The 11,871-nt window shown below is 49.2% G+C and overlaps 1 protein-coding gene across 4 annotated transcripts in view; it reads left to right on the top strand.

The window, feature by feature from the left end:
* TFE3 (transcription factor binding to IGHM enhancer 3) overlaps positions 1-6,749 on the top strand; it is a 13,868-nt gene extending 7,119 nt beyond the window's left edge. For all 4 annotated transcript variants that reach the window (XM_017521038.2, XM_017521039.2, XM_037735755.1 and 1 more), the window contains exons 6-10: positions 1,844-1,961; positions 2,582-2,638; positions 2,822-2,897; positions 4,247-4,394; positions 4,858-6,749. In XM_017521038.2, coding sequence (XP_017376527.1) covers positions 1,844-1,961; positions 2,582-2,638; positions 2,822-2,897; positions 4,247-4,394; positions 4,858-5,301 — 843 coding nt within the window. In that variant the 3' untranslated portion in view covers positions 5,302-6,749. The remainder of the gene's footprint in view (positions 1-1,843; positions 1,962-2,581; positions 2,639-2,821; positions 2,898-4,246; positions 4,395-4,857) is intronic.
* The last annotated feature ends 5,122 nt before the right edge of the window (positions 6,750-11,871 follow it).

Genomic DNA, 11,871 nt, shown 5'->3' with positions numbered 1-11,871 from the left:
TTTTTTTGAGACCCAGTCTTGCTCTGTCACATAGGCTGGAGTGCAGTGGTGCAATCTCGGCTCACTGCAACCTCTGCCTCCTGGGTTCAGGTGATTTTCGTGCTTCAGCCTCTTGAGTAGCTGGGATTACAGGTGTGCGCCACTGTGCTTGGCTAATTTTTGTATTTTTAGTAGAGACTGGGTTTCACCCTGTGGGCCAGACTGGTCTTGAACTCCTGACTTCAAGTGATCCACCTGCTTCAACCTCCCAAAGTGCTGGGATTACAGGTGTGAGCTACTGTGCCCGGCCTTGAAGCATGTCGAAAGTCTTCAAACTTGCTGTGGGTTATAACAAGTAGCTGGATCTTGTAGTGACTGGAATATAGCAAGTGAACTGTGCCAGGAGGCAGAGTCCTTCTAGTGAGTAGATAAAACTTTCTAGAGCAAGGGATATACCATTGTAACATTCTGGTTCTGAAACACTCCAAGAGTCTCATAACTTGATTTATGTATTTATTTATTTTTGAGATGGAATCTTGCTCTGTCACCCAAGCTGGAATGTGCAATGGCATGATCTCGGCTCAGTGCAACTTCTGCCTCTCAGGTTCAAGCGATTCTCCTGCCTCAGCCTCCTGAGTAGCTGGGACTACAGGCACGCGCCATGACGCCCAGCTAATTTTTGTATTTTTAGTAGAGATGGGGTTTCACCATGTTAGCTAGGATGGTCTCGATCTCCTGACCTCATGATCCACATGCTTCAGCCTCCCAAAGTCCTGGGATTACAAGCATGAGCCACTGCACCTGGCCTAACTTGCTTTATTTATTTATTTATTTATTTTTGAGACAGAGTTTTGCTCTTGTTGCCCACGCTGGAGTGCAGTGGCACGATCTTGACTCGTTGCAACCTCCGCTACCTGCGTTCAAGTTATTCTCCTGCCCCAGACTCCCAAGTAGCCAAGATTACAGGTGCCCACCAGCACCCGGCTAATTTTTGTATTTTAGTAGAGATGGGGTTTCACTACGTTGGTCAGGCTGGTCTCGAACTCCTGACCTCGGGTGATCCACCCACCTCAGCCTCCCAAAGTGCTGGGATTACAGGCGTGAGCACCATACCTGGCCCTGGGTATACTTCAGATTAGCGTGCTGCCCTAGAGTATATCCAGGAAAGTGTGAAGGAGAGAAGATAAACTGGGCTGACATAAAGCAGTGCTAATTGAATACTTGGATAAGAATCTCCTGATAGAACAGGATGCAGGAAGATACTGGAGTCAGGAGCTTGATCCATAGCAGCAGGAGACCCTGATGTGGAAGATGGTACAACTTGATCAGAGTGAAAGACTGAAGATTATGTTGGAATTCTCCAGAAGGCTACATTTTGCATAGAATGTTGTCATGACAATTTACCAAGGTCGGAGAAGATTGGGTTGGAGTGTTCCAAGAATGCTGGATTGGAATGTTGTGCTGGGAGGAGCTAACGGACTGGAATGTCGCATCAGGGCTGACAAAGACCTGAGAAAGGTGGTTTTCCAGCATTTCTTCTCAGAGCTAGCCTCCGGGGTTTGGGAAAGGGGCTTTAGAGGTCACTGAGGGATATGAGGGACTGGAGGAAGTGATAAGCAGGCCAAGCAGGCTCCAGTCTCCCAGAGAAACAAGGTATGTCCGGTTTGCTCTGTCCTACCTATTTGCTCACCATGTGAAATTGCCTTGAAGGAAAAGCAAGGGTTCCGGTGCTGAGTCAGCCAGTCCTTGCATTAGAGGGTGCTCCGTCTTTGGGATATGTGGAGGCTTAGGAACCTGGTTCTGAGGAGGTGCCAAGTCTGGGGTTTGTTCCCAACTGGTGGTTCTCTGCTCTCTCTGCCCCCAGCTGCCTGTGTCAGGGAATCTGATTGATGTGTACAGTAGTCAAGGCGTGGCCACGCCAGCCATCACTGTCAGCAACTCCTGCCCAGCTGAGCTGCCTAACATCAAACGGGAGATCTCCGGTAGGTGATAGGGTCTTGGTCCCATGGCCGTATGCTTTACCCAGGTGAGCCCTGTGCCTACCAGGCCTAGAGATGGGCCTGATTCTGGGGGGGATGGTTTGGACATAAAGAAATGGGGCTGTTTATCCCCTTTCCCCATATGACCTGTGATCTTATTTTTACCCCACTTCCTCTCACTTCCTCTCCTCTTGGATTTAACAGCCAGCCTATCATCACAACTTAAAATAGTAAAAAGAGAAGCGCTTTTTAAAAAAGGCATTTCCGGCTGGGTGTGGTGGCTCACACCTGTAATGCCAGCACTTTGGGAGGCCGAGGCAGGAGGATCACCTGAGGTCGGGAGTTCAAGACCAGCCTGACCAACATGGAGAAACCCCCTCTCTTAAAAAAAAAAAAGCCGGGCGCGGTGGCTCACGCCTGTAATCCCAGCACTTTGGGAGGCTAAGGTGGGCGGATCACCTGAGGTTAGGAGTTCGAGACCAACCTGACCAATATGGTGAAACCCCATTTTTAAAAAAAAAAGACATTTCCCCTGCTTTCGGCTACCAAACCCTACTTTAGCATCTGCATGTGTTTCTTTCCTTCCCATGCCCAGAGGCCCTGACCACTCCACTCTTTTCCAGAGACCGAGGCAAAGGCCCTTTTGAAGGAACGGCAGAAGAAAGACAATCACAACCTAAGTAAGCCAGAGAGCATGTGCATTGCCCCAGTGCTGTGCAGCCCTGCCTCGCCCTGCATCCCGGCCCGCCATGGGGAACCCCTTCCCTGCAATAGCCTCCTGACTCCTACTTTCTGTCTCTTCTCTTCTTGGCTAATTGACAACTCTTTTCCCACTCTTTCTTCCTCTCCTCCCTGCTCCAAAGTTGAGCGTCGCAGGCGATTCAACATTAACGACAGGATCAAGGAACTGGGCACTCTCATCCCTAAGTCCAGTGACCCGTGAGTCTGGGCTGGGACCCTCAGGCCAGCGGGAGGTGGGGCAGGTGTCCCATGCTACTAAAGTTGTGCCTTGGTGGGCTTACCAGGCAGTCTTGGCCCAGGCATTTCTCTTCTGTCTCGTTCTTTCTCAGCCTGAGCAGGGTTGCAGACACTCACTGTGTCAGCACCTAAAATTTTAGGCACATAATATTATGGTCTGTGTACCCCATCTGGTCCCCGTAGGATATATGCCCCTACTTTTCTGTTCACTTAGTACTTCCTTTTTTTTTGAGATGGAGTCTTGCTCTGTCACCCAGGCTGGAGTGCAGTGGTGCAATATTACTTCCCTTATTTTTTCAAGATTTGTTTATTGGCTGGGCACAGTGGTTCAAGCCTGTAATCCCAGCACTTTGGGAGGCCGAGGCAGGTGACTCACCTGAGGTCAGGAATTTCAGAGTAGCCTGGCCAGCATGGTGAAACCCCGTCTCTACTAAAACTAAAATTAGCTGGGCATGGTGGTGGGCACCTGTAATCCCAGCTACTTGGGAGGCTGAGGCGGAAGAATCGCTTGAACCCAGTAGGCGGAGGTTGCAGTGAGCCGAGATTGTGCCACTACACTCCAGCCTGGTGACTAAGCAAGACTCCGTCTCAAAAAAAAAAAAAAAAAATATATATATATATATATATATATATATATATATATTTATTGAGCCTCTGGTTTGTGCCAGGTACCGTATTAGGCCCTAAAGATACCAGAGGGAACAAAACAGACGTCATGAAACTGATGTTTTAGTGGGGGCAGACAAATGGTAAATAAGTAAACATCCATGAGATTCATTAGGATGACTATTATGAAAATAAAGACTGGAAGGAAAACGGGAGAATGCTGGGGAGGGTTACTGTTTGGGGTAAGGAAGGTGAGGACAGGGCAGGCCCCAACTGACGAGGAAACGTTTGAATAAAGAGCCTATGGAGGCAAGGCAGGGAGCCACATGGGTGTCTGCGGGGAAGAGTATTCAAGGCAGAGGGTGCAGCTGGGATTGAGGCCCTGAGTTGGGAATGGTTTTCCATATTCTAGGAGCACTGAGAGGCTGACATGGCTGTAGTAAGATCAATCGGAGGGACATAGGGAAGACAAGAATCCTAAGGGGTCAGGTCAGAAATGGCTTCCAGGATTTGGAGTGTGATGGGGCACCGTTGGAAGATTCCAGGCAGGAAGTTTTCCTCTGGGCACTCCATACCTTTGATGGACCCCGGCCTCATGTTCTAGGCATGTGGTGGGGGGCTCCTACCTGGTGCACTTCCCACCTCAGCTCCTGAGAAACCCCTCGTGTGGCATCTCCCATTTGCCTCCTGCTTGGGCCCCACAGGGAGATGCGCTGGAACAAGGGCACCATCCTGAAGGCCTCTGTGGATTATATCCGCAAGCTGCAGAAGGAGCAACAGCGCTCCAAAGACTTGGAGAGCCGGCAGCGATCCCTGGAGCAGGCCAACCGCAGCCTACAGCTCCGAATTCAGGTCTGAAAAGAGGAGATGGTGGTGGGGGAAGCAGGGGAGAGCTTCCTGCAGGTGGAGGCAGAGAGAGAGCAGGCCAGGGTTTCCCTTCCTGGCACACTTGGGGGATCCCCAGGCTTCCCAACTCACACGATGATGATAATGATAAGTAATCATAATATTAACAAGGATAATATTATTGCTAATGTACATAGCATTTATCTTGTGCTATGTACTGTGACAAGAACTTTATATCCATTAACTTCTTCAATCCTCACAACTCTATAAGATAGCAGCCATTATTATATACCCACTTTACAATTTGCAACTCTGAAGCTTCAGAGATGTTAACTAAAGTTTTGCAACTAGTGAGTAGCAGAAGCTGAATTCCAACCTGGGGAACCTGCCCATTTCAACCTTTACGCTCCTCTGTCTCTGAGGAACTCTGAACCCTACTTATCCTGCACCCAACCCCTGTTTTTCACAGGAGCTAGAACTGCAGGCCCAGATCCATGGCCTGCCGGTACCTCCCACCCCAGGGCTGCTCTCCCTGGCCACAACTTCGGCCTCTGACAGCCTCAAGCCAGAGCAGCTGGACATTGAGGAGGAGGGCAGGCCAGGCGCAGCAACGTTCCATGTAGCGGGGGGACCTGCCCAGAATGCTTCCCATCAGCAGCCCCCCGCACCGCCCTCGGATGCCCTTCTGGACCTGCACTTTCCCAGCGACCACCTGGGGGACCTGGGAGACCCCTTCCACCTGGGGCTGGAGGACATTCTGATGGAGGAGGAGGAGGGGGTGGTGGGAGGACTGTCGGGGGGTGCCCTGTCCCCACTGCGGGCTGCCTCTGATCCCCTGCTGTCTTCAGTGTCCCCTGCTGTCTCCAAGGCCAGCAGCCGCCGCAGCAGCTTCAGCATGGAGGAGGAGTCCTGATCAGGCCTCACCCCTTCCCTGGGATTTCCCCACCCAGGAAAGGAGGATGAGTCAGGATAAGGCCCTGCCTTTTCCCCCACCCTCCCATGAGACTGCCCTGCCCAGGTATTCTGGGGGAAGAGGAGATGTGATCAGGCCCCATCCCTGTAATCAGGCAAGGAGGAGGAGTCAGATGAGACCCTGCAGCATCCCCAAAGAAACTGCCCAGTGCAGGTATTTCAGAAGGAGAAGGCTGGAGAAGGACATGAGATCAGGGCCTGCCCCCCACCTCCCCGGGGATCACAGCCTCACCCCTGCCCCTGTGGGACTCATCCTTGCCCAGGTGAGGGAAGGAGACACAATGAGGTCTCGCCCCTGTCCCCTAGGGACTGTCCTAGCCAGGTCTCCTGGGAAAGGGATATGTCAGGATGAAGCTCCATCCTTTGTCTTGGAACTACCAGACTAGTCCATCCTGGCACAGAAGAGGAGTCAAGTAATGGAGGTCCCAGCCCTGGGGGTTTAAGTTCTGCCCCTTCCCCATGAACCCTGCCCTGCCCTGCCCAGGCAAGGAACAGAAGCGAGGATGAGACCCGGCCCCTTCCCCTGGGAACTCTCCTGGCCTTCGAGGAATGGAGGAGCCAGGCCCCACCCCTTCCCTATAGGAACAGCCCAGCACAGGCACTTCAGGTGTGGAATTATCAGTAGGACCAGGCCACTGCTCCTGCTCGTGGAGATCACAGCCCCACCCTTGTCCCTCAGCAACACCCCATCTAAGCATTCCACACTGCAAGGAGGAGTGGCACTTAAGCTCCCCCGCCTTAACCTGGGACCAATCTGACCTAACCTAGGAGAGCTCTGAGCTAACCTTGCTGTTGGGGAAGGGGACAGATGATGAAATTTCATGGGTGAATTTTCCAGACCTAGATCTGGAGTGAGAGTTAGACCCCCACCCTTGGGCAGAGTTCTGCCTTCTTACTTGAGGGGCAGTTTGGGAAGGTGATGGAGATTAGTGAGGGACTGGGTCCAGGTTACCAGAACCAGTACCCCAGTATTCTTTTTCAACATGTAGAACAACAGGATGAAGGAAGGGGCTATCCTGGGAGCTCCCCAGCCCAGGAAAATCTGGAAGCCTTCCCCCAGCAAGGCAGAGGCTTGGAGGAGGGTTGTAAAAGCATATTGCACCTCTTCATTTGTTTATCTGAATTTTTTATTGTTTCCCATACTGCGAATCTAGGTCACCTCAACCTCTGTCCCCCACCCAGTTCTTCATTTGGAGGAATCACCCAAATGATTTCAGAGTTATCAAGAGACACTCCCCCCGCAATTCCCACCCCTCATACCTACACCCAAGGTTGTCAGCTTTGGATTGCTGGGGCAAAGCCCCAGGGAGGGTATACTGAGGGGTCTATAGATTTGTGATTAAAATAATAAAAGCTAGGCGTGTTTGATGCGCTTTTAACTTTGGCAAAGCGTCTCCTATCCTTGATTTTCACTGTGCAGTGAACATGGCTCATGCAGACCAAGAGGGATAAAAGTCCTTGGGAGAAACAGATTCCAGAAGGATGGGTGAAATGATTTAGAAAGGAAGAGGGCGTGGAGGAAGACAATATGCAAACAAAAGTCATTAGTCTTTTTAAAGACCAATCACCAGACACCATTTTAACTGACACAAGTGTTTTATCTAATTTATTTCTCTAAAGGGATGTTAGAAAATGCTGCTGCTTTTTTTTTTTTCTTTTTTTTTAAAGATGGGGTTTCACCATCATGGCCAGGTTGGTCTTGAACTCCTGACCTCAGGTGATCCACCCACCTCGGTCTCCCAAAGTGCTAGGATTATAGGCATGAGCAACCGCGCCTGGCGGAAAATGCTGCTTCTTACTCCCATTTGGTCTTTGAAGAAGCTGATGAATACAATTGAACTGTTCTGAAGATATGCAAGCCTGTAAATGGATGAGGGCTCTGGATTGAAAAATGCCTGCCGCTAAGGGCAGAGGGGGAAAGAAGATTTTCTTGCAAATCCACTTTTGAAACTGATAAGGATGTCTATGAGGATATTTCCTGGCAGACAACAGAGGTATTCAAGATGGTGGAGAGGACAAAGACAAATATCTGAAAGGCAGAGGAACAGGCAGCCAACTGAATTTTAGAATAGAGATTGAGATTTTGGGAGAATTTAAATGAGCACAAGTATCTTTTTGAAGGTTGGGAAAAAGGATTTTTCTCACAATTTCTCAACCAGAACGAGCATCAGGCCTGGTCCCTGCATTTCCCCAACCAGGCCTCTGAGGGCTGGACCCAGGATTGGTCACCGTAACTCCCCCAGACTGTGACCGCCATACTTGCTATCTCTCCTTTTTTTGGAGACAGAGTCTCACTCTGTCACCCAGGCTGGAGTGCAGTGGCGCTATCTTGGCTTACTGCAACCTCCACCTCCCGGGTTCAGGTAATTATCCTGTCTCAGCCTCCCAAGTAGCTGGGATTACAGGCACGTGCCACTGTCACCCAACTAATTTTTGTATTTTTAGTAGAGATGGGGTTTTACCATGTTGGCCAGGATGGTCTTGAACTCCTGACCTCAAATGATCCACCCACCTTGGCCTCCCAAAGTGCTGGGATAATGGGTGCGAGCCACCGCACCCAGCCTCGGTCTCCCACAGGTTTTTGGGTTTTTTGTTTGTTTGTTTGTTTGTTTTGTTTCTTTGTTTTTGCTCTTGTTGCCCAGGCTGGAGTGCAATGGCACGATCTCAGCTCACCACAACCTCCGCCTCCCGGGTTCAAGCAATTCTCCTGGCATAGCCTCCTGAGTAGCTAGCTGGGACTACAGGCATGTGCCACCATGCCCGGCTAGTTTTATGCTTTTGGTAGGGACAGGGTTTCTCCATGTTGTTCAGGCTGATCTCGAACTCTTAGGTGATCCAACCGCCTCGGCCTCCAAAAAGTGCTGGGATTACAGGCATGAGCCACTGTGCCTGGCCTCCCAGAAGTTTTTAAAAGGTTTTTCTGAAGTAATTTTAGATTTACAGAAGAGTTGCATCACCATTAGTGAGCTTCCATACCTGTCACCCACCTTCCCCTAACGTTAACATCCTACATAACCGTGGCATGTTTATCAGTGCTAAGAAAATAACATTGGTAGAGTACTATTAACTCAACTTCAGACTTTATTTGGATTTCACTGGCTTTTCTGCTAATGTCTTTTCTGTTCTAGGATCCAAGTAAGGATGCCATACTAGTTATTCCTGTGAAACAAATGACCACAGTCTTAGCTGCTCTAACAACACACATAAATTATCTCTTGGGTTTTGTGAGTCAGGAATCCAGGCTGGGTTCAGCTGGGTCCTCAGCGTCAGCGTTTCTCACTAAGGCACAATCAAGGAAGGAATTGGTCAGGATTGAGGATTTCTCTGAATGTGTGACCAGGAAAGGATCTTCTATGTGCTCCCATAGTTGTTAGCAGCATTCGGTTCTCTGCATCCTGTTGGACAGAGGGCCCCAGTTCCTTGCTGGCTGTCAGCCAGAGGTGCCCACCATCCACACCACGTGTGCCTTCCCATGTGGTGGCTCACAGCATGGTAGTTTGCTTCATCCAAGCCAGTGAGAGAAAGAGTTGGCTAGCAAAACAGAGATTCCATCTCTTGTAATCTAATTATGGAAGTGATATCCCCTCAAGGTTGAGACATTCTGTCACCTGGAAACAAGTTACTGAAGGGGAGGGGATTAGAGAAGACCAAGAACATAGCAGGCAGGGAGCACTGGTTGGGGGCATCTCAGAAGGCACCAACCACAGATACTATGTTGCACTAAGTGGTCCTGTCTTCTTGGTTTTTGCTGACAGTTTCTCAGTCTCTCCACTGAGAAGTCCTATAAATCGTGCTATTCCAGAAACAATGAGCACATCTAGCAGCCAGATCTTTCTAAATGCCATTCTCCAATGAAAGGAACCAGGGCTCCTGGGAAAATGGCTGATTTTCAGGCTGTGGCAGAGAGAAATGCAAGATGAGCCTGGAGCATCCTGTAGTGACAGAAAGTAAGGAAGTGTCTAAAAACAATGATGGCAGTCGCGGTGGCTCATGCCTGTAATCCTAGCACTTTGGGAGGCTGAGGCGGGTGGATCACCTGGGGTCAGGAGTTTGAGACCGGCCTGGCCAAAATGGTGAAACCCTGTCTCTACTAAAAATACCAAAAATTAGAGCCGAGCATAGTGGCTCACGCCTGTAATCCCAACACTTTGGGAGGCCGAGGCAGGTGGATCACAAGATCAGGCGTTTGAGGCCAGCCTGGCCAACATGATGAAACCCCGTCTCTACTAAAAATACAAAATTTATCTGGGCATGGTGGTGCATGCCAGTAGTCCCAGCTGCTCGGGGTGGCTGAGGCAAGAGAATCGCTTGAACCTGGGAGGCAGGGTTTGCAATAAGCCGAGGTCTCACTGCGCTCCAGCAGCCTGGCGACAGAGTGAGACTCTGTGGAAAAAAAAAAAAACTATGTTGTCCAGGCTGGTCTCGAATTCCTGGGCTCAAGTGATCCTCTTGCCTTGGCTTCCCAAAGTCCTGGCGACAGAGTGAGACTCTCTCAAAAAAAAAAAAAAGAAAGAAAGAAAGAGCTCCTCCCAGTGGCCAAAGCTGGAACAACTTGAGCAAGAATAACGAAAAGGATATTATAGCCCAAACAATGAACATCTATGATTCCATATTTATTTATATAAGTGATATGATTGAATAAATAAATGCTGAGAGCCAGGTGAGGTGATGTGCGCCTAAAGTCCCAGCTACTTGGGAGGCTGAGGCAGGAGGATGACTTGAGTCCAGTAGTTTGAGGCTGTAATGCACCATGATCACTCCTATGAATAGCTCCTGCACTCTAGCCTGAATGACACAGTGAGACACTGTCTCTAATAAATACACGAATGCAGCTGGGTGCGGTGGCTTGCCTATAATCCCAGCACTTTGGGAGGCCGAGGTGGGCAGATCACCTGAGGTCAGGAGTTAGAGACCAGCCTCACCAACATAGTGAAACCCGGCCTCTACTAAAAATACAAATTTAGCTGGGTGTGGTGTCGCATGCCTGAAATCCAAGCTACTCGGGAGCCTGAGGCGATCGAGCCATTGCACTCCAGCCGAGCAACAAGAGCAAAACAGGCGCGGTGGCTCACCCCTGTAATCCAAGCACTAAAGGCCAAGGCGGGCGAATCACCCGAGGTCGGGAGTTCAAGACCAGTCTGACCAATATGGTGAAACCCTGTCTTTTAAAAAATAAAAATAAAAAGAAGGAATGGCTGAGGTGGGAGGATTGCTTGAGCTCTGGAGTTCAAGACCACCCTAAGCAACATAGTGAAACCTGTCTCAAAAAATATTATTGGGCCGGGTGTGGTGGCTCATGCCTGTAATCCCAGCACTTTGGGAGGCCGAGGCAGGTGGATTACCTGAGGTCAGGAGTTCGAGACCAGTCTGACCAACATGGTGAAACCCCGTCTCAAATAAATAAATAAATAAATAAAAATAATAAAAAATACCATTATAGGCCAGGCGAGGTGGCTCACGCCTGTAATCCCAGCACTCTGGGAGGCCGAGGCAGGTGGATTACCTGAGGTCAGGAGTTTGAGACCAGTCTGACCAACATGGTGAAACCCCGTTTCAAAAATAAATAAATAAATAAATAAAAATAATAAAATAATAAAAAATACTATTATAGGCCAGGCGAGGTGGCTCACGCCTATAATCCCAGCACTTTGGGAGGCCAAGGCTGGCGGATTACTAGATCAAGAGATCAAGACCATCCTGGCCAACACAGTGAAACCTCATCGCTACTAAAAAAAGAAAATACAAGAATTAGCTGGGCGTGGTGGTGCGCACCTGTAGTCCCAGCTACTAGGGAAGCTGAGGCAGAAGAATCGCTTGAACCCAGGAGTCAGAGGTTGCAATGAGCCGATATTGCACCACTGCACTCCAGCCAGAGTGAAAAGAGCAAGACTCCATCTCAAAAAAAAAGTTATAATTTTTTTTAAATTTATATAATCTCTCTTGAATAGGTGGGATTACAAACACACGCCAACATTACCAGCTAATTTTTGTATTTTTAGTAGAGATGGAGTTTCATCATATTGGCCAGTCTTGTCTTGAACTTCTGACCTTAAGTGATCCACCCACCTCAGCCTCCCAAAGTGTTGGGATTACATGCGTGAGCCACCATGCCCAGCCATAAAATAGATTATTTTTTATTTTTATTTTTATTTTTTAAGAAATAACTGTATCTGATTTTTTAATATATATTTTTTATTGCACTTTAGGTTCTGGGGTACAGAATGTGCAGAACATGCAGGATTATTGCATAGGCACATACACGGCAATGTGGTTTGCTGCCTTCATCCCCCCGTCACCTACATCTGGCATTTCTCCCCATGTTATCCCTCCCTAACCTCCCTACCCGCCGCTGACCCTCCCCTATTCACCCCCAACAGACCCCAGTGTGTAGTGCTCCCTTCCCTGTGTCCATGTGTTCTCATTGTTCAATACCTGCCTATGAGTGAGAACATGTGGTGTTCGATTTTCTGTTCTTGTGTTAGTTTGCTGAGAATGATGGTTTCCAGATTTG

This window comes from Cebus imitator, unplaced genomic scaffold (genome assembly GCF_001604975.1).
Source record: "Cebus imitator isolate Cc_AM_T3 unplaced genomic scaffold, Cebus_imitator-1.0 Scaffold944, whole genome shotgun sequence".
Lineage (NCBI taxonomy): Eukaryota > Metazoa > Chordata > Mammalia > Primates > Cebidae > Cebus > Cebus imitator.
This window is presented reverse-complemented; position numbering and strand designations above follow the sequence as displayed.